General features: G+C 34.8%; 1 protein-coding gene across 2 annotated transcripts in view; it reads right to left on the reverse strand.

Annotated features, from left to right (window-relative positions):
- Window positions 1-25,420, reverse strand: part of EML5 (EMAP like 5) — a gene marked incomplete at its 3' end in the record, with an annotated part of 161,753 nt that overhangs the window by 58,425 nt on the left and 77,908 nt on the right. For both annotated transcript variants that reach the window (XM_082619963.1, XM_082619962.1), the window contains exons 11-21: window positions 20,487-20,654; window positions 19,705-19,811; window positions 19,070-19,188; window positions 17,473-17,659; window positions 14,451-14,556; window positions 12,954-13,047; window positions 11,862-11,962; window positions 7,142-7,344; window positions 6,024-6,135; window positions 4,800-4,927; window positions 320-461 (exon numbers count right to left, since the gene is read on the reverse strand). In XM_082619963.1, the coding sequence (XP_082476089.1) occupies window positions 320-461; window positions 4,800-4,927; window positions 6,024-6,135; window positions 7,142-7,344; window positions 11,862-11,962; window positions 12,954-13,047; window positions 14,451-14,556; window positions 17,473-17,659; window positions 19,070-19,188; window positions 19,705-19,811; window positions 20,487-20,654 (1,467 nt within the window). The remainder of the gene's footprint in view (window positions 1-319; window positions 462-4,799; window positions 4,928-6,023; window positions 6,136-7,141; window positions 7,345-11,861; window positions 11,963-12,953; window positions 13,048-14,450; window positions 14,557-17,472; window positions 17,660-19,069; window positions 19,189-19,704; window positions 19,812-20,486; window positions 20,655-25,420) is intronic.

The raw sequence follows: 25,420 nt of genomic DNA on the forward strand, positions 1-25,420 counted from the left end.
TCCCACATGCCACGGAGCGGCTGGGCCCGTGAGCCATGGCCACTGGGCCTGCGCGTCCGGAGCCTGTGCTCCGCGGCGGGAGAGGCCACGGCAGTGAGGGGCCCGCGTACCGCAAAAAAAAAAAAAAGTTCTTCTCACAATAAAAAAAAATTTGTAAGTATGCGTAGTGATGTTATTATGGTGATCATTTCACAGTATTTACAAATATTGGATCAATATGTTGTGCACCTGAAACTAATATAAAGTTCTATGTCAATTATATTTCACCTAAAAAAAATTGTGACAATTTGATCTATGCTCAAGTCTGAGAGGCACTTACCTTTTTTAAGTTTCCGGACAGCCAACATACAATGACTAGGAGACAGATCCCATATTCTTAAGGTCTTATCATCACTTACAGTAGCACAGATGGGCAGATAAGGATGTGTAGCCAAACCCCACACCTCTCCTTCCATGTGTCCCTGTAAATAAAACATAGTTAAGGTCAATTTAACCTAAAGATACTTGTATTTAGAAGAAAACTAAAGACAACATTCAATAATATATAATAATGATAGGATAATGAATAATAGATAAATCTAATAAAACTTTTCTCTTTATCTTTGGCATACACCTTAAAATACCTTCATAACAATTTTATCTCCACAGTTACAATATCATCAAGTTGCTACTGAAATTAGCTTCAAAATCCTACAACGTTTAATGTGGAGAAAATAGGAATTGGCTGCCCTGGAATGCTAATAATTGCCATACAGAAGGGACTTCCTGCATGACAGAGCAAGGGAGTACTGCAGACCTGTGCACCAGTGAAACTGGTAGAAATTATTTTTTAAAAATTAAGTCTCTGGAAATGGTTTCGAGGAAATAGAACAAATGAAGAAACATATACTCAAGAAAATCTGCTAAAATTCAGTAAGAACAGTGAGTTCACTGTATTTGAACCGAGACACCCCTGTTCTCCCTCTTCCCCACTCACTGACATGAAAACTCCATACCAGATTGATGTAACCAAGAACAAGGGCTGTCTCTCTCCCCAGCCACTAGGGGAGCTTTCTTCCCAGAAGGGGCAGGGGTCAGCATTTCTCATCCTGCCCCCAGCTACCTGCTATTGAGGCTAAATTCTTGGTGATTGCTGCTGAGAGGTGGGAGCTCCCTCCTTCTATCCACCCCCTATTCTGAGATGGAGGCTCTATCTTAGGTGCAGTGGCCAGTAAGAATACTGGGGCCTCAGTGTCAATTCAAGAAGACCTGAGGCTACTTGCTCCCTCTCCACCAACTGAGCACTGAGATCTAAAGCAAGGGACACTCAGAAAAAGGAAGCATTCCACTGTTTTCACCCTCAACTACAGAGCCCTGGATCAGAAATTTTTCTGGGAGAGAGAGAAGCAGGCCATAAAACAGCTTCTCGCCTCTTCCCAAAGCAACTGACTTCATCTACTACAATGTGGAAAAGTTGAAGCCTAAAGGTGCTCTTGAAAACAATGGAGGTTGTGATGAAAGTTAATTGGGAGGCAACTGACAGACTCACTGGACATGGCTAAAATGAAGGCCAGCTAGTCTGCCTAGGAAAAACAGGAAAATCTCATAGACAACGGGAAGAGACTGCTTAACTTCAGAACAAATCTCAAACAGTAACCTAGGGAACTGTCCCTTTTAAGAAGCCTGAATTTGATTGGTTTAGCCTGTGAAGGAATTTATTCTCCAGGAAAATGTTGGAAACAATAGAGTAATCAGTGAGCAATTAATGGAGTTTAACAGCTGGATGTGGTTAGGGAAAGAGGCCATCAAAGAGGACAGAATACTTCCTAAATCATTTTATGGAGCCAATATTATCCTGATACCAAAACCAGACAGACATCACAAAAAACTACAGACCGATATCCCTTATAAATATGGATGCTAAAATCCTCAACGAAATACTAGCAAACTTATTCCAACAACCTATAAAAAGAATTATATACCGTGACCTAGTGGGATTAATCCCAGGAATGAAAGGTTGGTTTAAAATCCAAAAATCAATTAATTCAATATACTGATTGCTTTTGATAAATGACACAATCTTTTTTTTTTAACATCTTTACTGGAGTATAATTGCTTTACGTTGTTGTGTTAGTTGCTGCTGTATAACAAAGTGAATCAGCTAAACATATACATGTATCCCCATATCTCCTCCCTCTTGCGTCTCCCTCCCACCCTCCTTATCCCACCCCTCTAGGTGGACACAAAGCACCGAGCTGATCTCCCTGTGCTATGCGGCTGCTTCCCACTAGCTATCTATTTTATATTTGGTAGTGTATACACATCCATGCCACTCTCTCACTTCGTACCAGCTTCCCTTCCCCGTCCCTGTGTCCTCAAGTCCATTCTCTATGTCTGCCTCTTTATTCCCGTCCTGTCCCTAGGTTCTTCAGAACCATTTTTTTTTTTAGATTCCATATATATGTGACACAATCTTTTATGATAAAAATAAGCAACAAACTAGGAATAAAAGAGTAATTCCTCAACCTGATAAAGGGCAAAGATGAAAAATCCAGTTAACATTATACTTAATGGTAAAAGACTGGATGCTTCCTCCCTAAAATTAGAAGCAAGACAAAGATGTTTACTTTCATTACTTCTGTTCAACACAGTACTGGCAGTTCCAGGCAGCATAATTGGGTAAGAAAAGGAAATAACAGGCATCCAGATTGGAAAGGGAGAAGTAAAACTATCTCTATTTGCAGATGACATAATCTCTTACAGTATACAGAAAATCCTAAAAAAATCACCAAAAAACTATTAGAAGTAATATATGAGGTTAGTTATTTTAACAAAATAACTACAAGACATGTACACTGAAAACTATAGAACATTGTTGAAAAAAGTTAAAGAAGATCTAAATAAATGGAGAGATCCACGTTCATGGATCAGAAGATTTAATATTGTTAAGAGGCACTAGTCCCCAAACTGATCCACAGAATACTGCTGCTACAAACATTGTTGTACGTGGTTGTTTTTGGTATATACATGAATGCACTTCTACTGTGTACATACACTCCTGCACTTTTAATTACTATAGTTTTATATTATCTTTATTTCTAGCACAGAGAGTTTCTCAAAAATTTCTTGACTATTTTTGAATAGTTTCTCTTTTAGATGATTAAACAAAATCTTTCCAGAACTTGTGAAAAATCTCATTAGGATATGGATTATGATCATACAGAATTTATTTACATATTTTATGCCTTTAGTAAAATTTTATAGTTTTCTTAATACACGTCTTGCATATTTTTAGCCATCTTTATTTCTGGTTACTATATAGTTTTATTTGTGAGTACCATTTTGTGTCATATGTGTTAGCTGGTCATTGCTGATATGTAGAAATACTACTGACTTGTACATGTTGACTTTGCATATATGCAATTTGTAGGACTCCTTAATGAGTTCTAATAATTTTTCAGTTTATTCTCTTGAATATTCAAGGCATAGGGTTATAATATACACAAATACTGATATCCATCCAGTGTCATCCATTTGCTTCCAACATGTACACCTTTAATTGTTTTTTGCTTTGTTTTGTTTTACTGGACTGGCTAAGACCTCACATACAATGTTGGACAGTAATGGTGAGACCTGGTATCCTGTCTTGTTCCTGACATTTAGGAGACAGTAGATATGTGAAATCTTAAACTTTATAATAAATATTTAAAAAATAATGTCATTTATGACTTCTAAAAATCTTTTCTTACAATCATGAAATTGTATTTCTGAAAAGGTCCATCTATGGATTCATCTGTAAAAGTGTATTTGTGTTTATATTTTCCAAGAGATCATAAATACGTTAAATACCGTGACTCTAGCATCTTTTTACTTTAAAGGAATATCATGTGACTGAAATTAAAGAGTAAGACATGAAAGTCTGACAGTTAATTTAATATAAAATGTTTTTTTATTTGCTTACAAATTCTCCTTGTTACATCAGGATATTATGTTAACCTTAAAGCATGTGCAATGTTCTCATCTACATGTGCTCTTTGGTGTCTTAACAGGAGTGAAGTGGGGGTTGGAGAAGAAATCAGTCTGTATTAAGAAAGAACATAATTCTTTTTCAGGGTAAAAGGCAAACCCAAAACGTGTTACTATACAGAGTTGCATGAGGACAATTTTTCATTAGAGTAAATACTACCTCACCTGCTGTGTTTTATAGTATCAAAAACCATAATATACATAGGAAATGTAAACCTGAAAAATTAATACAGCATTCTTGATGGAAATGTTAAGGATTAGCTAATCCTGCTGTTTTATGTTATATTTCTGCCACACAAAGTCTGTACTTCTGGATTTTCAAAATCACTAACATATTTTCATGAATAAATGTTTTTAGCCATAAAATTTTAGCATACATTCATTTTTTACTTTTCTAAGTTAGAAACTTGAGAAAGAATGAACTAAACTGAAGAGTTTCATAGAAAAACAACTGCCTTAGGGTCAACAAATGTACTTCAAAGAAATAAAATTAAATATGAAATAAATGGACTGGGTTAAATTAATTACAACTGGCTTTTCTTTCTATTGGTTCCTTGCTTTGCAATAAGAAATTACTGAAAATATTGGCAATTATTCTACATGATAATGTGCATATTATTTACAGATGCTACTCATTTAACTATGATTAAATTTATGTTTTGTAAATATTAACATTAACAAATATTTCCCTAAATAATTTAACATTATTTTTCACCACTGCCAACTTCTGGCTCTTATGTATTGAATCAACTGTATACAAAGGGAAAAGAAAGCATATTAACATTTAAAATTACCTGGACCAGAAGTGTTATTGGGCCACTTTTATCCACTTCTAGTATTTCACCATTCTTTGTGCCAACTAAAAGATGACCATGTCCTAATGATATGGCACGTATAGATGGGTTATCTTCCAAGAGAAGACCTAAAATGTTAAACGGAGATGTTCTTCTAGGTATGAAGTTACTATAATACACGGGTGTATATATTGCCAATGATGCTATTTTGACAATGCAAATCATGTTACACGGTTGCTTTCTCCTATATTTTAAGTATTCTAATAAATGTACCACATTTTCCCCAATCATTCAATTTACTAATCTCAAAAGTAAGCACCATTTATATGCGACAATTCCATGATTCTATATTATTCCAGATCCCCTACTACCAGTCTGACAGCTGTTTATTTTCCTTTTACATTTGCCCCTCATCCACCTCCTGACCCTCTTAGAGCATGTACAATATTCTGGTTAGTAATTTTAATTCAATTTGATTTAAGATTAATTCATTTATGTTTACTGTACCCTAGGCAGACTTCAGAGATATACTGGTAAACGTGATAGAGTCAAGCTTCTGCCCTCACAGAGCATACAAAGAGGAAAACAGACCTTGTCTGAGGAGCATATTGAAAATGGAACAAAAGGGAATTTAACCTTTTGTGAGGGGGAGAGGGGATGGGAGTGTAAGGAATCATTCTAGAAGAAACAGTGCTTGAGATCTGAAAAATAAGCATATGGTCAGGTAAGTGGAGGAAGCAGGAGGGAGGAGAAAGGGGAAATTCTAGGCAAAAGTGACAGCATACAGGAAGGCCTGCAGGTCAGAGACAGAGTGCTGTAGTGCCTTAACGCACTACGAGAAAGAGTAACGGAAGAAGGGCCTGCAAGGCTAGAGAGGGGGAGTCAACAAAACACTAAGATGAAACAAAAGGCCAAGTTTGAAAACAATACCCTGACTGGTGGCAAATGTGACACTCACATGGCGATTTTCTTTGAAAAATTAAAAATGTTAAAAATTAACATTGATAATCTTGTATTTGTTTATATATTACTATGCGTATCACTGAAAATAGATTTTGAAAGGACAGCAATGATTCTGGCAACCAGTTAAGTGGCTTCTCTTACTGAACTCTGATGCCTGTCTAGTAAAGAAGGAAAAATATACCCCATGTGCTCCACCTCAGTGCCCACCATGTTAATAAGCAATTAATCTTTTTTCCTCCAAATCTCAAAATCTTAAATCACCTTTAGATCCTGGGGCCAAAGCAGCTCTTTTTATAGCATAGGTCTTGAGACATCTTTCAAAGGAGTCATCCCAAAGAGCTACTACCCCATCTTTCCCTCCAGTTACGAATCCCTACAAAAGTAAAAGTTTTAAGTTAATGAAGATCTAAATATTTAAAAAATAATAACCTTTTTTTATATTGAAAAACTCTGGAGGAAAGAATATTTCTGGCCAAAAGTTACAGCTTATAAAAAACAGAAATTAGCATAGAATCCATTATGTTTTTTTAAACATCAACATGGAATTTGCAAAAATATTTACTGTGACACAAAACATTCTACTTTTAGAATAGGACTTTAAAAACACAGTTTGCAATTTGGAACCATAAAGTAGCTCTACCACTTTCAGCACCTTCTCCTGGAGGCTTCATAATCCCATCCTTTAAAAGGAGGGTATAATAATAATAGCTACGGGACTTCCCTGGTGGTTCAGTGGTTAAGAATCTGCCTGCCAATGCAGGCGACACGGGTTTGAGCCCTGGTCTGGGAAGATCCCACATGCCGCAGAGCAACTAAGCCCGTGTGCCACAACTACTGAGCCTGTGCTCCAGAGCCCGTGAGACACAACTACTGAGCCTGCATGCTGCAACTACTGAAGCCCACGTGCCTAGAGCCCGTGCTCTGCAACAAGAGAAGCCACTGCAATAAGAAGCCTGTGCACTGCAACGAAGAGTAGCCCCCACTTGCCACAACTAGAGAAAGCCTGCACGCAGCAACGAACACCCAACACAGCCAAAAATAAACAAATAAAACAAATAAATTTATTAAAAAAAATAATGATAGCTACCTCACAGGATATGGTGATAACATATAAAGTACTTAAACAATTTTTGACTCAGAGTAAAAGATTAATAAATACTAAGTTAAACTTTTTTTTTTTTTTTAATAACAGCAGACCTATTTCACTCTGGGTTCAGGAGTTTGAAAAGAGGAATAAAATATGGTCAGGAAGACTCCAGCTCACATATTATTATTGGGTAGCTCAGCTAAGTAGAAAGGTAGTGTCCCTGTACTTGTGAAAATGTTCTGCACTCCATGATCAAACTATGTTTAACTTAAAATTTATTTAGGTTACTTACTTTTTCCAATGCATGCATACTGAACACTGGTCCATCATGTGCTTTAACTGTCTTTACAAGAAAGATGTCTCTCCAGATACACACGTCTCCTGTGGATGTTCCAGAAAAAGCCATCTCTTCAGTCCATCCATATACTGCACACATCATTGTGTCATTTTTCCCCAGTGTGCCTACGTAGCCTTTTCTTCCAATCAATCCTCCCCCTGGTTCATAAAAAATATTATGAAAGTACCACTCTCAAAACATATAAAATTCAAAGCAATAAAATTTCTTTTCTGCTGTTTTTCTTGTTTAAAGAGAAAGACATGTAACAGTAAGGGGAGTTAAAAAGAAAAATAAAGGTCTCTCAATCAGTGACTTGGGCGACACCTTGCTTGGCTGTGGCAGGCATACCCACGGCTGCTTTCAGGTCATAGCTTTTTGGATAAACAAAAATATGTACTAAGTCAGTTTAAATCAGTCTTTTGATTAATTTTTTTTAAATTATATGATGACATATTTAATACAAAAAGTAAAGAAAATACAATAAGCTCTTCTATATCCATTATCAATTTACATAAAATTACTAAACAATCAAAATGTATGCCAATCCCATCTCCCTTCTTCAACCGCTACTATTCTGAATGTGATCTTGATTATTCTCACATATTCCCTTATACATATTTTACTACTTATTTGTGAATTCTTAGGTAACGTCATTATTTTTCATGTTTAAAATTTTCTATAAATACATATCCTGCATGTATTCTTTTGCAACCTGCTTTTTTCACCAACAATTTGTTGTGGAGTTTTATACATGTTGATTTGTACCCCTAGAAAACTCATTTTCCTGACTATATAGCATTCCATTATATAAATACAACATTTTCCTATTAACAGGGACAATAAAATTGCTTCCAAGATTTTGCTATTGAAAACAATGCTGTTTTAAACACTCCTGCAAGGGCCTCTTCTATAAAAGTGCAAGAGATTCTCTAGGAATGGTCATAATATATTTGCAAAAGGAACAGCACATAGATGAGAGGTATCATCTCTATGACCAAATTGTCCTCCAAAGTCGATACACCAACATATACTCCCATTAATAGTGAAAGGAGTTCCTGTTGTTTCCCACCTTTCAGAACACTTGGTATTATCAGACTGGGGGATGTGAAATATCAACTGAATTTTATTGTGGTTTTAATTTGCATTTCTCCAATTATTCATGAGCTTTATCATCTTTTCCTATTTTTATTGGTCATTCATTATCTATTGATATCTTTTGCCCATTTTTCCAAATGAACTCATTCATTTATTCAAGAAATATATATAGATACCAGACACTATTTAAGGCAATGGGGGCAGAGCTATGAACAAAACAGATAAGACAACAAAATTCCCTGCTTTCATGGAGCTTCCTGGTGAGAGACAGTCAATAAATATGACAAATAAGTAAAATGTGCAGGATGTTAGATGATGACGGGTGCTATGGAGAAAATGTAAGCATAAAAGGGAGATAAGAAATGAGAGGGGTCCATTTTAAGAAGGGTGGTTAAGGCAGGCCTCGTTGAGAAGGTGGTATCTGCATGAAGACCTGAAGGAGGTAGCAAGAGCAAGCCATGCAAAAAGAGCGTTCAAGACAGAGGAATCAGCAAATGCAAAGGCCCCAAGGCAGGAACGTGACAAGAATCTTCAAGGAACAACTAGGGAGGCCAGTATGGAGTAGCAAAGAAAGTAAGGGAGGCAGTAATGGGAGATGGGGTCAGAGAGGTCAAAGACAGCATTACAGGCCATTGTAAGGATTTAACTTTTACTCTTTATGAGATGAAAAACATTTGGGTGGTGGAATGACAAGACTTGGCACATCACTTATTACCGGGTTCATTCTGATTTCTGGGTTGAGGGTAATTTGAATAGAGGCAACGATGAAAAGAGTTAGAAGGCTATTTCAATCATCTGGGCAAATGATAAGGTGGCATGGGTCTGGTGATAACATAGAAGATGATGAAAAGTAGTCATATTCCAAATGTATTCAGAAGATTGTCTTTTCTTAACATAGCAGCCAGAGTTGTTAGTGCACTTGGAAGGGCAGTTAAGTCAAGTGGTGAAGGGGAAAAAACAGGTTAGACTTCTCTCAAAAGAAGGGGAAGATAACTCACAAATTTAAAGTGTAAACAACTGTGTGGATGTGTTTTAGTACATAGGTAAGAAGAGAAATTGATTAGCAACTGGAGGGTAGAGCTCAAAGAGTGTTTTTGTTTGGTTTTACTTACTTAAGATGGAGAAATAACACCAGTTGGTAGAGAGGGAAAACTGATAATGCAAGAGAGAAAGGGAAGAAGAGTTGGAATGATATCCTTGAATAGCTGAGAGATGGGATCTAGTGCACAAGTGGAGGGGACTGGGTTTCACTAGAGCATAGATTATCCATCCAGAGCGGGGTCAGCAAACTATGGGCTGTAGGTCAAATCCTGCCATCACCTGTTTTTGTTCAGCTGCAGTGGCTACGTCAGTTTTCTTCTCTGCTCCCAGAGCCTGCCTCCCTGACTTTTGGCTGCCAACTAGCAGCTGCCTAGGGCCCGAGCTGGTCACCATCCACAAGTTGAGGACTTTGCTATGGCAACTGCTGGGCACCCAGCAGTGAAATCACAGTCCAGGAGTTGCCTTGCCTCTGGCCATCTGCCGAAGTTGAGAAGGTAGGGCTCTCCAGGAGGAGAAGACACACTAGAATCAGTGTGTCGCTAGGGCAGAGTGAGGCTGACTATGGTCTCCCCCGAGCCCAACATGCAAGTCCTGTTCACTGCAGCAGGCTGATCTTGGAGGGAATGTCTCCAGTTAACGGCAACTGAGTGCAAACTGGGTACGGCAAGGCAGGAGTTTTCTCTCTTGTTCTCTAAGTACCTATACAATATTCTTGATTTTGTCTCTGTGTCTGGAAAGTCTAAAATATTTACTATTTGGCCATTTACAGAGTCTTTCACCTCTGGTTTAGATAATCATTATTGAGTTTTCTGATACACACAGCATAACATGTTTGTATTGTACAAGGTCATACCAGCCATGGAATAGAGTTCAAATTCCTTAGAGATTAATAAATAATTCATAACTTGCAATTCTCAAAGCCTATATCTGGGATAGGAGGTAAGAAGCTCCCTTTTAGCCTTAGTCCTAAGTCATCCTTAACTTAGTTTACATAAAGCTATGCATTTAGAGGGTAGACAGATGGCATTTATTCAGATTAATAAAGTGGTTACTTATTTCCCAGTTGACTACTGAACTCTGGATCAGAACCTCAAAGTGAGGAATGCTGAAATGCACTAAAAGCTTAACATTTATCCTTTTATGGTTCAGTTTCAGGTCTACTTTATGTCAAATCAAAGTTAAAGAAAAAAGTTATTCAATTGCAAATCTTTTCATTTTAAGGCTATTTACTTTCTTTAAGTCTCTAATTTCAGACAAACTTATATATATTTTTTTCTTTTTCAAAACCGCAATAATAGCATTACTTGCTGGGTATTTGCAAGTCCAAGTGACTAAGATACTCAAAAGTTTCGTTTAAATGAATGGGAATGAAAATTACAAACGTGAAGATACTTCTTTTTACTTTGTAAATGTATATACACTATGATCTGATAAGTCTGTGATAAAGTACTAAAACAAGTCTGAAAATCGACTCATGTCCTATGTAGTTTACAATTTAAAGCTAATTCAACTTGGGAAATATCTTCACTAAGCCTATTCTTTTCTAACCTATGTCTCACTTCTCTCTATAGCTATGTATTTTATCTGAAAGGTTTAAGTGTACTAAGACTTTGTCAAATTGCTGGAATTTATAAGTATGCTATTCGATTTGGAAAAGAGACTTTTTAATTTTACAATATGAACTTCTACAGTCACTAATTTACTAAATGACTAAAGTAATATAACATTCCATTTCTATATCATTTTATAGAACATAAAGAATTTTGACACAATTTCTCATTTTTAGTTTAGACTAAAAAACATGTCTTCAACAGAAGAATGAAGTTTGGACATCATTTGATTAATCTCATAAGTTAAATTCTTTTGCAAATATGAATACTATATCAATGCAGCCAATAAATAATGATAAAATAAATCTTAACTTAGTTTAAAATGTATCAAGACAACTGTGAATCATTCTTTAAAAAAATAAACTTTTCACTTTTGAGAATTTCAGATTTTCATAAAAGATGCAAAGATAACACAGAGTGTTCTCATATACTGCTCGCCCGCCCAGTTTCCCATAACATTAACATCTTACAATACTACAGACTACTTGTCAAAACTAGAAAACCGACATATTTGATATATTACTATTAACTGAACTCCAGACTTCATTCAGATTTCACCTATTTTTCAACTAATGAAACTTCTGTTCCAGGATCCAATTTAGGATACCACATTGTACTTAACACCAAATCGCTTTTAAAAGTAATAGTTTCTACCAAATGTAAAATACATAGCTAGTGGGAAGCAGCCGCATAGCACAGGGAGATCAGCTTGGTGCTTTGTGACCCCCTAGAGGGGTGGGATAGGGAGGGTGGGAGGGAGACGCAAGAGGGAGGAGATATGGGGATATATGTATATGTATAGCTGATTCATTTTGTTATATAGCAGAAATTAACACACCACTGTAAAGCAATTATACTCCAATAAAGATGTTAAAAAAAAAGTAATAGTTTCTTAAATTTCAAAGGAGCAAAAAGAAGCACTTCCTTACCTGCTCTACGCCAAAATTTCATGTGTTTAATTCCAGCTGTAATTAATTTATCAGGCACGTACGGGTTCATCTTTACAACAAAAATCTTATCTTTACTTCCTCTGAAATAAATACCAAAATGTTTTAACTCTGAAGATAAATCTCTCCTGTAATAACCTTTTGCCTAATTCATACTCTATCTTGATTACTCCATTACTAAATGCTTGGCCCACTTGTCTCTTAGGTTTAGGCTACGTAATCATGCGTTTGTACATTTGTTATTTTGTTATTATTTTAATTTATTAACTCCTCTCAACAGAATCTTAAAAGACAGGAACAGTGAGAGCTGAACTTCTTTTGGGTAGCACCTACTACAGTACTGTACATAGAGAATGCCATTTGTGGCATGAATGAGTTAAAGGAAAAAAAATTTATAGTACTCTGTTACAGCTTAATATGGTCTTTCCAAATACAAAATCCTCTTAAACTATCTTTTATTTGGGTCCTGTCTATATACTCTGAAGAAAGCATTTATCTATATTTTAAAAGTGCTTTTATGTATCACTTTAGGGAACAGGAAGTTAAAAAAATAGTCTCTGAAACTGTTGACTATTTCCTCCTTTAAAGCAATTGCTAATATTTTTTATTATTATAGAAATAATAATGCTCACTGTAGAAAATTTAGAAAATGAAAACTATAACAGAGAAAATAAAAATAATCTATAACTTCTTTGTGATACATGTGTGTGTGTATCTCCTTTCACTCAAATATATAAAATGAGTATTTTATCATGTTTTCAATGACTACAGAATAGCTTATCTTACAGTGGAATTCACTCTACCTATAAATGGAAATTTTTGATAATCACTACTTCGAATATCATATTACAGTTACATTAAAAAGTATGTGCACAAGGGATAAACCTACAAATGAATCATGAAATTATTTGTCTTTTTACCACGATTATACTATTTATTCAATGGTAACAAAGACGGCAACAATTTAAAAAGTTAGGTTTGCTTGATTTCAAAACCGTTATAAGTAAAAAAAAAAAAGTTAAGTCCAAGGTAATTTCAGTATTTTGCCAATGTGATATCAAGCTTTTTTCCTACCTTGCTATCGAAAGTTTCTCTCCTTTTTTCCAGTCCCACAGCACAATAGTGTGGCTATCATCTATTCCAACTGAAGCCAAACGTTTCCCATCCGCTATGAAAATTAATCACAGAGATAGACTGATCATTAACGTTCAGAAGATAAAAAACACTCAGTACATATTCTGATACCACAGCACTATATTTAAAATTTTATAAAATACTGTTAAATGTTAGGCACGCATACAGCTATGAAACAAAACGCAGAATTTAGAAGGAGGGGGAAGAACAGTTTCTCAATGCATCTAAACCTATCTGCTGACTTCTTCCTCTGACTTCACTTACCTCATCTTCTACCAGCTTAAGATAGGGGAAAGGAGGAAGATAAGAAAAGTAAAAAAAAAGATATTTAAAAGATGAGAAGGAAAGGGAAAACTAAGAAAGAAGGAAGGAAGAAGTGATATACGCCAATGGATTTCACCATAGGAACTCTACTGTGATATAAGAAGTCATAGGGATTACAAAAAGTGAATCAAATGCAAAAGACACAGGTTACAAATACATATTGCTCTTTAATATGACTGTTTGTAGTGAAGGTCAATTATTTTAGTTGTTACTACCATCAAGCAACAAGAAATGACTATTAGACAAGAGATTGCGCTAAGTCAGTCATGCTGGCAGGTGTGCGTATGTTTATAGGTTGTAAAGGCAATCTATAATAAAACATTTGCCACTCTGCCATACTTTTTGCAAACCTCAACTAGTATGTTATGGCTACCAGTGGTATTTTTCTTGTTGACTCCTTTACCATTCTGTTTCTTCACCTTTGGCAGATATTAATATGTGTATATACATTTCCCCCCACAAACGATAGCAATTCACTATCACTTCAGTCAGAGCAGCAGAAAGCACACATTTACTGTTTCTTAATATAAAATTCTCTATTAATGGTATTTCCCCACTCTTCCCAATCCATACCCCAGCTTTCACTGTAGATCTATCTGTAGTTGTTAAACTTTTATATATGTAGCAAAGAGTTAACATGATCTGAAATTATTTTGATAAGACAGATTGGAATTGTCAATTCATAGAAATGTTATAAAACAAATATTTCAGTTCTCACCTCTTTCTTAGCTTTCACCCTAAACATTTTCAAAGTTTACTCTGTGGCTGCAAAACATTAAATGAGATCAGGGTTTGCCCAAGGTGGGAAATACATACCACTAGTGGTAACTGAGATGGTTTCAGAGGTTATGTAGACAAACATTTTTTATTTTAATAGAAACATCTTTATAATAATGGGTACTAAAATTACACTCATTAAATTATTATTATACAACAGCTAGCAAACCCACACTTTCAGAGCCTTGATTGGTTAGGACAACAGTATGCACATTTGATAAAAAATTGTGAAGGTCACTATTAAATGACAAGTTTAGGCAACACTAATTTAGACTAAAATGCCAAGTATTGCCTCTGCATTTTGATCATTCTTACTGAGATAGAAAACTGCCTTACCTGAGAAATCAACAGCACAGACACCATATTGGTGGTAGCCCTTTAATATCGACAATGGTTTAATGGTCTCTGTGTCCCATATGTGAACTGAGGGATCCCTACCTACCTAAAATAGAAAGAATTATAAAAGTCATTTTATGCAATTAAATTGTTTATTTTCATATCTATAAAAGGAAATAAAACAGGAGATTTAACAGCCTTTGTCATATTTGCTATAAATATTTATCAAATAAAAAGTATAAAGCAGACTGTATATGTGATCAACATTTTTCCCTTACATTTGTTGAAAAGCTAATGAGACTAGGCTCAGTGTTTCTAGGAATGTTCTACAACTACGTAGCTCCCAAACCTTATCCTATACTTCATCAATAAAGATAATGCTTACCAAGCATCTATTATTGGCAGCATTACTATGTTAGGTACAATGAGCACTAAGACAATTATGCAAATTTTGCAAACTCATTGGGAAAACGAGATATTTTCCGTTAAAATAAGAACATCTGGTAATACATGCTTAATGGGGATGAAAAGGTTGTAGAGAAAATCTTCATGGAAGAGATGCTACTTGATGCGGGCCTTCAAAAAGTGTTGGTCTTAGATAAAAAGAGAAGCAAGTAAGTATGTTCTAGGCTAGGATAATGGTGTAAACAAGATACAGATGGGTTAAAGCACAAGCAGGTTAACACAACTTAATTCTTAATTATTCCTTTAGACTCAAGTAATCACTTTCTTTATACAGATTAAGAGATATAATAACTTTGCCTATGAAGGCAACTCCTGAAATAACTAATATAGCTGCCAACTACTGTTAATTTTGAGATCGGTTTTATATAAAGACGTAACAAAAAACAATATTGCAATCAGTCAATATTTCACTAAGTTATTAACTGCTTTCCTCTGTCCTGTCATTTCTCTACAGATCTACTGTTTTCTGTATAAGCTGGAGTTCTAAACCATTTTGAGTTACTTTTGGTTTAGGTTTCTCCCAGGTGATATGAATTGCACCTGTTAATAAACTTTTTGTTTTTCTCTTGTTAATCTGTTTTTTTTCTTGGGCTGTGCCTCATGGATTGTGGGATCTTAGTTCCCCGACCAGGGATCAAACCTGGGTCCCCTGCAGTGGAAGCGCAGTGTCCCAACCACTGGACCACCAGCGAATTCCCCTAATCTGTCTTTCTGTTAGAGTTCTGGCTAAAAGCCTAGCAGAGGAAGAGGTCATTGGGTATCCAGGGATGTCCTGTGGGCATACTGACTTTTAGTTTAATTTGGCCCAAACTCCCTAAAATTCCAGAATTATGGTAGTAAATGACCAGTTTTTAGTCTTCATTCCAGTAGTAGCAGAATAATGTCCAAACTCCTTGCCACAGCACAATGGGTACATAATCGTGTTTTAAGAGGAACCATTTATATAAACTAAAGGTGAAAGTAAATGGTGCCCCTGAGACCCCTGCCAGCCCATTTAATTAGTTCTTCTGCTCTTGTCCATCATGCGCTCTAAGATTTGAATACTTTGCGCTGCTCACAGTTATTTAAAGAAGTTGTATTTTTATTTTTTAATGTTTTTCCCCACTGTTACACGTGATATGACACACTTAAAATACATTCCCCAACCTCCCCTCTGTCAGGTAAACTACTCAGCTCAAATGTCATCATCTCTATGAGGGTTTCCCTGATTCCATTAGGCATGATATATCAGTCATTTATAATATTTCAAGAGCCCTTTATACATATCTCTAGCCTAGTGGTTCTCAGCAGGGGGTGACTTGCCTCTCAAACGCTGTCTGGAGACATTTTTGGTTGTCACAGCTGGGGTGGGTGGTGTTAACTGGCCTCTAGTCCATAGAGGCCAGAGATGCTGCTAAACATCCAACAATGCACAGGATGGCATTATACACAAAAATGCAATTATCTTTACAATAAAGAATTATCTGGCCCAAAATGTCAACAGTGCCAAGGTAAGAAGCCCTGATCTACACTTATGACACTGTATCACAATTTTCTTGTGTGTTTGTCTTCCCCCACAGAGTATGAATGTTTTACCATGGCAAGGTGTTTTATTTATATTCCCAGAGTCTTTCCTGGTACACAGCGCAGGCTCTATGAATGTTTTTGAATGAATAGAAGAAAGGAGGGAGAAAAGGAGGGAAGGAAAGGAAGGAGAAAAGGAAAGAGTCAGGGGAGGTATAAACAGAGGGAGGGAAGATGGGAGAAAGAAAAAGGGAAGAGCTTTCTCTCCTTTCAGGGAAGCTACATAGGATGATGCAAGTTTCCTACCCCCACCCTCAATATATCCCAGAAGGTATACTTACCCAGTATTTAAAGCCAAACAGACTAAGGGCTTTAGGCTTTACCACTTATTAGCTGACAGATCTTTGAGAAAATTATCTAATTTCTTTAAACCTAAACTTCCTCATTTATAAACTGGGGGAAATGGTTTTACTCTCATAGAGGTGAGGTGCGAATAAAATAAATATACATTAAGAAATTAGTAAAGTGCTTACACACAGTGAGAATTTATAAATATCACCCTTTCCCTTCCTTCTCAAGAATATCCATATAGAGAGGTATCAGTTACGTCTTTTCTCTGTGTTTTCTACTTTGGTAAACCCGAATATGTTACTATCATGATTGTAAAATAAAAACATAGTCATCCTGTTTGTCACAGAACATTTCTTAGATAACTTATATTATTTAAAATAATTAAAAAACCAGATTTCTAATCTTTATGGTTTTTGTAATTTTTACTCATAAATTTAAAAAATTAATATTATCCTGACAGAAAGGTGTCAAGCCAGAGCTCATAGTTCCAAATTCAAATTACAATAAGTAAAACAATAAAACTCTAAGGAAAACTATAAGAAAAAAGTTTTATTTGTAATATGAAAATAAAATCCCATTCTAAAGAATTCTTCATTTCCTGGAATACAAAAGATAAGGAAAAAAATGGACTAACTTAACTTTAAACCCAAACGAAGGTCTAACCTATCCGGGCTGTTGTCGCATAGTCTTTCAAAGGACCTACCTGGCCTGTTGCCACATAGTCTTTCACAGGATGAATAGCCAGGCAGAGAATATCATCATCGTGACCCAGGTAAAAGCGCTGTGTGTTCTGTTGTCGATTATAAATGACACCCACTGCTGCCACATGGTACACAATTTCACCAATTTGAGTATAGAACAGATTACTTCGACAGTCATAACCTCTGTAACTAAATATAGAAAAATCATATAACATTAACTTTGGCCTTTTACTGATAAATATGGACTATACAGAGGACATTCAATTTCCAGCTTTACAAGATACTGAACAATTTTAAACAATACAAATATCTCAGCTCCCATAAACTTTTGTGAACTGCTCTTACAGTTACAAATTACAAATAGCTAAATCCAAGCTACAACACTCAATGAAAAAAGGTGCAGAGAAGTGTATATTGTACACTACTATTTGCATAATACTAAATTTGTATACTATAAAGCAAAAAGTTGCTTTTTTACAAGTGAAAGGGTATAGAAAAGAATATATATTTGTATTTGTTTGTACTATATTATACATAAATATTTCTGAAACTAGGTAACAGTGATTCCCTTTGGGTGGGGGGGAAATGATGGCTGGGAGGGCAGAGGTGGGAAGAAGATTTTCAGAGTGTATCCTTCTATACACACTGTTCAACCATGAGAATAAAATATATCAATATATGTTACAAAAATAAGTTTTAACAACAATTTAAAAATATTATACACATCCAGAAAACAAGTAGTCAAATCCTCTCAAAACTGATCAATATAGATAAAATAGATAACTAATAAGGACCTACTGAATAGCAGCACAGGGAACACTACTTAATACTCTGTAATGGCCTATATGGGAAAAGAATCTAAAAATGAGTGGATATATGTATATGTACAACTGATTCACTTTGCTATACACCTGAAACTAACACAACATTGTAAATCAACTATACTCCAATTAAAAAAACACACACACACACACAAAATGCTTCTAAACAAACAAAAAGTAATACTGTCTATTTTAACACTGGAGAAAAAATATTTTTACTAAATAAATCTGTTTTCTTTCAAATTCTTGAAAACATTATAAGCCAGGTAAGACAATGATTACTAGGTGAGGGGAAGGAGAGTTGGACTGGAGACTCTGTTGTCCCGGCATAAAATGTGAGACCTGTATTGCCAGATATTCTAAGAGAATCCAGAAACTGTATTTTATTGAAATTATAATATATAGGCCAAAATGCTTAGGCCAAAACAAGCCACAATATCATTACAAATTAGACATATTTAGGGGAGATGATAATCTCTTACATTTCACTTAGTTTTTTTGTTTAAAGAGATCCATTTCTATAAATATAACACTAAATTTTCATAAGACAAATTAATTTTGTATTTAATAAATACTTATATAGTGCCAGAAAACATTCTAAGTCACCACAAGTATTGACTTATTTACTCCTCACCGGAACCCTATGAAGTACTGTTATCTCCATTTTACAGATGGTAAAACAGAAACACAGAGAGGTTAAGTGTGTTGCTCAGAGTCACATAGCTAGTAAATGTGAACCAAAATTCAAACACATAAACGAAAAGTAGTCGTTTTGTACCCGTGAACAAAATGTAATCGAATACTATTTCCTGGAGCCCGCTCTCTTCTTTTAGAAGTACCACTTTTTTGTTTCTCTTTGTATTGTTCTTTAAGCTGAGGTAGATCTTCCGTGTAAACCTTTAAATAATGTACATAAGTAGAAATATTCTTAGAACACAAATTTATAAAGGTGTTATAGATTGCTAATGTAACTTCAGACATTGTGGTTACTATGATCGCTAAAGTTCTAACAACTGTCTTCAATAGGAAGATTCTTTATGAAATTTACTTCCTTGGAAAGACAAACGTATTTACATTTTCTAAGTATCACACTGACAAATACATATTTAGTTTCCATGAAATTTTTATACTTCGTAAGAGAGTATTTTAAAGGAAATAAATGGAAGTGTACTGCGACAAAAAGCACATACAATATGTAATAAAATACAATACAGGCACAGTTAGTATATCAAGCACTTAATATAAATAACATTTTACACAAGTATACTTTAACTCTTAAAGGGGGAAACAGCCATACATTTCTTGGAAAATTAAAAACTGCAAAAGATAACAATAGATGAGTAAACAACAGGGAGCAAGATAAAGAAGAAACTAGAATTTTTCAGGAAAAAATCATGTGGTAATAAAAATTACCTGCCGACGGTAGGTGAGCTGTGTCTCTTGTTCAATTTCAGAGTCCAGTTCTGGAACATCAGACAGATCTGAATCTGATTCATCACTATTAGAGTCAGCCAGATTTTCTGTAATTTAAAAAAATGAAACATTACCTGTTTAAAAAAGATTCATTTTCAAAACAGCACAATAAAATTAATGATTAAGAGCTGACTGTGCCAACTGACATGGAGACAAGCCATAAAACAAGCAAATAAAATTACCTATTCAAGTGACACAGATGTCAGTAAACTGTACTACAGATTATCTTCCTCTCCACTCACTGCAAACTCAATAGTTCCTTTAAATCCCTTCACTGGCTCCCCAATGACCGCTACATCAAATTTAAATGTCTGTGCAAATATAAGTGAATATAACCTATAATTAACATGAAAAATAGCTAGAAAATACTATATGCAACAGATGAACTGACATTAGATAATTTTTCTTTGTCAAAAAAACCATACTGAAACCTAGATACCCATCTCCCAGAGAATACATTAAATGTTTGTTTTACTAATGCATGTTTTTTACTCATCATTTGATAGATGAAAGTGTAACCAAAAGTACTTTGTAGTCCATGCTCCATGACATCTGAGTTTAAACATATAGACCTAATATTTTATTTAAAATCTCCACTAATAATAATAATCTATATTGTTAACATACGAGGCTTGTGTACGTTTCAATAGTAAAATTGTTATTTGGGGGTTACTGAAGAGTTATTTGACAGAGAAATTGTTTAGGCAGTGTGTATTACTCACCTTGGGGTGCTATGTGAAGAGCATCTTTTAGTTTTCTTTCAGGAATAAATTTCCACTGAAAGACAGAGTGATCTGCTCCACCAATAGAAATAACCCACTGATAATCATGTGACCATCTGACATTAGTTACATGAGCTGAATGGCCAATGTATTTTTTAAACTTGGCCCCTATAACAAAAATATACCTTTAAATTGATAAACAAATGCCAATACATACACAAAAAAAACACTATAAACAACAATTTCTATACCTGAACCAATGCAACCTACTTCTAGTACCTTAATTATGATCAAAGGGGAAAAATGTTAATTCAAAAACTCACTGAGTGAACAAATGAATGAGTGTACATCAAGGGATGTAAATCTTTGCTCTACTGATTCACAATATAATTTGGTAAGAACCACAAGAGCTGTGAAGCATTCTTACTGCTTTGAGAAAAGCCTGCAGCTACAAGGGGATCAATTGTTTTTATATTCAGATATTTGAATGTTTTGGCCTGACACCTTTGATCTTAAGTGATATTGACCAATCTCCTCCCCCACTATTCTCAGCCTTAGCTGCAAAGATCCTTTTAAAGCTTAAGCCATCAACAAAATATTAGCAACATATAAAAAGGACTACACACCATAACCAAATGGGATTTATGCCAGGAATGCAAGGTTGGTTCAATATACAAAAATCAATCAATGTAATATACCATACTAACCAAAATAAAATACATCCAGTTGTCCCAACAACTATCTTTTATAGTCATTTTTTTAAACCTATATATTTGGTATAATGTGCTTCAATGTGGGTTTGTCTGATGTTTCTTCATGATTAGATTCAGATGTGTTTTTTGCACAGGCAATGTTGTGTCCTTTTGGATACATCATTTTAAGGGGCACCACAGTTCTATCACTAGTGATGTTAAGTAGCAGCATTTGGTTAAGGTGTTATATACCAGATTTCTCCAACTGTAAAGGATTTGTTTAACTTTCTGGCTAATTTTTAAAAAATCTGTGCAATGATAGGAGCCATTTTTGTGGTTCTAAGTTCAGAATACATTTTCTATATCCTGCTTAGATAAACTTGATATTTGGCAACACGTATATGTTCCTGTTTGAGTACACTAAACACAATAATGTTTGGCTTCATTTTGATAATGTTTTAGAAGTTTTATTTGAAGTTACAGAAGGCTTGTATTTCAGGATGGCAAAGATCCATCAATTACAAACTGGAGAAAAACCTTCACCTTGGCCATGAATTTAGGGATAGCCATCTAATCAAAGCATAAAAGATGTGACCCAAACTATATAAATTACAATTTACTGCTACCTGACAGTAATGTTATTTTTTTAAGAATCAATTTTTTATATAGCTTAACAGAAGTCAGTAACTCTCTAGATGGGTAACTTGTCACAATTCACTCCACAAGTCCAATAAGGTAAGATTTAATCCCATCCCTCTTATAAGAGAATGCATTATTTGCCTGTCAAGAGGACTCTGGCTATTACTTCCTTTGATGGGGCCCTGTACATATTCTTAGGCAACAGAGAGACTTACAAGGTAAAACCAGAAATTTCAGCAAATAAAATTCCAAGTTTTTAAGGTGTACTAATTTTGTTATGTTTAGAGCAAATGAAGAAGAGTTATCTGAGCACCTATTCTAATTGACTATATTGGGTAATAGTTCCAAGAGAGGTGTAGATAATCCTGTAAGCCCTTCCAAATGATTTTCTCTGTGACTTTTCAAAGATCAATTCTTCTGGAAGAACCAAGGCAATTCAACAAGAAAGCTATGGAATAAGTCTAAGGGAAGCCAGTTATTTCTAATCAAAGTGACTTTATTAATAATTATTCAATAACCAGCACTGTTTATCTAACTATGATAAACAGTTTATCTTAAAAGTAAACCTAGATATTACATCTTTTAAGAAGTGACCATGACTCACCAAGACCAACCATATCCTCTTATCATGCTTCCAGAATTCCCTGTTATTACCCCATGTGATTATAACACTCAAATGTAACAGTCTATTTACTTATTAATGCCTCTAATAAACTATAAGCTCCTTGAGGACAGGATTGTATCTTGTTTATCATACATCCCTAATGCCTGATACATAGCAAACATTCATTAGGTATTTGAAGAAAGGTAAAGAAAGGGGAAAAAAAGAAAGATCATGTTTTCCCTTACTCTGCCTATACACTTGAGTTGAAATACTAGATTGTAGAGGAGGGAAGAAGAGTAGTGAAGGAGACTGAGAGGGCATGAACTCCAACGCGTACAATTCATTAAAGGGGACAAAAAGTCTGATGTAAAGAATATTAGAGTTGAAATCAAAAGACTAGAGTTTGAGTGTCATTTTGACTACTTAACAGCACAGGAGCTTGAGCACATCAGTTGATCTCTCTTAGACTCCATTTCCATTTTAGTATAAATTGGATTATAGGCTCTCAAAGTCCCTTCATTATTAAAAACTGACATATGATAGGAAATGATAAAAGAACAGTTAAGGCCTAAACAGTATGTAATCAATTAGGACTAATATCTCAGAGAAAAGATTTATCAAAGCAAGCTAAAATGGTCATAGAAGCTTTCCTAATTTAAATGAGAACAGAATGATAATTCTTGGTGAGGATAAAGCAATAGACTGAAATATTTATGTTTCAATGATCCCATGTCTTTTCTAAATTATTTTAGGGTATATTTTAATACAAAGTTAATATGAGCTAAATCTCTTCAATAAATTGTAGCAATATGACAAAAGATTTTTTTCCCATTTAACAATGTTTTGATGACCTTAAAACTTCTAGATATAAAATATATGAGAATATCTTTTTTGACCCTAGTAAAAAGTAGAATTCCTTAATACATGAAACAGCATTGTTCAGAAAAAAAAAAGAGAAACTGATTTGACTACACTGAAATAAAAACTAGTCAACAAAAGACATCAATAACTCACAAACTCAAAAAAAGGCATCTGTAATCCATAAAATTACAAATCATTTGTATCTAGAGTATATAAAATTATTTCCATAAAACAATAAAAGAAATAACTCTAAAAAATAGGCGAAAGATATGAACTTGTGTTTGATAGAAGAGGAAATGCCGAATCAAAGAATATTGGAAAAGATGGTCAATCTTATTAGTCATTAGACAAATGTAAATTAAGACAATGTGACACCATTTACACCAACTAGATTTACAAAAATAAAAAGTGTGGCAATGCCAAGTGCTTAAGAGGATGTAGATCAACAGGGTTTGTAAAATGGTATAACCATTGTGGAAAACAATTTGGCATTTTCTTATAAATTCTCTATGACCCAGCAATTTCACTCCTAAGTATACATCTTTGGAAACTTGTATATCATAGCAAAAGACTGAAAAGAACCCAAATGTCCACTGACAGGAGAATAAACACATGAACTGTACCACATTTTCACAAGTATTTTACAGCAATGAAAAACAAATACTCTAGAGCTACATCCAACAGTATCTTAGAAATCTCAGAATCTTAGAAAAGCGGTGTTGAATAATTCCCCATCACAAATCTGTTTTATTGTTTGATATTTGTTTTTCCAATGAATTTCCTTCTGGAATCTAAAAAATATTTTTACCAAATAGAAATGTTCATTTGTCAATAAGTACTGAAAGAGTCTTGGCAATTATTAACAGTGATGAAGGCGTCGGATTAAAGCAACCATGCCCTCACCTCTCCATCCTCCCCCACCCCGCCTTCTCACCCACCACCACAGCCTCTGTGCTGCTGCCTGGGAACAGTCTGATTATTTGAGAGAGATTATGGTCAAGAGCAGGAGAATCTAGAGAGAAAGAGGGTAACAATGAACAAAAAAAAAAAAAAAAAGAAAAAAGAAGAGTAATGCTCCTTTGGCCTGGGATTTGAGGGGGCTAAATGTGGAAGAGGAACATTCTGGGCTAACCTCACACATTTTGTGCTGCAATTACAATGATTCTATAATGTAAGCTACTTCTATTATTTAACTTCTTTCCACATTTTGTAAAAGCTTCACTTCTTAGAATGTAATGGATATTACTTAAGTGGATATCTAAAATACATTAATACATCAGACACAATCTTTTCTCAAACTTAAGTTGGATCAATAGTACAACTTGTTGTAATGAAATAATGTACAACTTCATAACTAATCTAAAAGAAAGAGTGTTTTTCTAGTAATACTACTAGCTTTATGCAAGTATGTAAATTCAATAAATACAGAATCTTAAAATACTCCTACTAATCTTTGTCTTCTTCTCTCCCAATTACCTACGCATAGTCTCAAGCTGACTCACAAGTGCCTAGAAATAAAAACCCTTACCATAAAATAAATGTCTAGCAAAAATCTAAAAAAAAACAGAAAATAAGAAAAACAATTTATATTCTTGAAGCAGTAACTGAACAAGACTAACTTTTCTTAAAGACTTTGGTAAAATATTCCTACAGCAATTCAGGAGACTACTACATATTTTATGAATGAAACAAAATTATTGAGCAATAAAAATACTGTCTTCCCTGTTGCAGAAGATAAAGCTTGTGAGTAAATCCCATTCATTTGACTAAGAAAACTCAGAAAATTACTCTTTTTCTGCAGAGGTCAGTATATGAAACAGTGAGTAGAAGCAATGTCTAAGATTAATATTACCATGATTAATCTTACTAAATCTCACACCTTCTAACTAGGCAAGTATCATTTTGAGTCACAATAAAATTTGTTGTGCCTGGTGACTCTCATGTCCTGGCTATGTGGTGGGATACAGAAATATGGTACTTCAATTGCTAGAGATTTAGTTAGCCTTTATTAACACCCTTAGCATTACTTATGGAGGTACTTTCACATGCACCTAGGAAGCTGACATGTTGCAGGCAGGAACTGACAACATGGCATAGCTGGCAGGATCTGGAACTCACCACTTTACTGTAGAGGTATA

Source organism: Mesoplodon mirus, assembly GCF_964341445.2.
Source record: "Mesoplodon mirus genome assembly, chromosome: 4".
NCBI lineage: Eukaryota > Metazoa > Chordata > Mammalia > Artiodactyla > Ziphiidae > Mesoplodon > Mesoplodon mirus.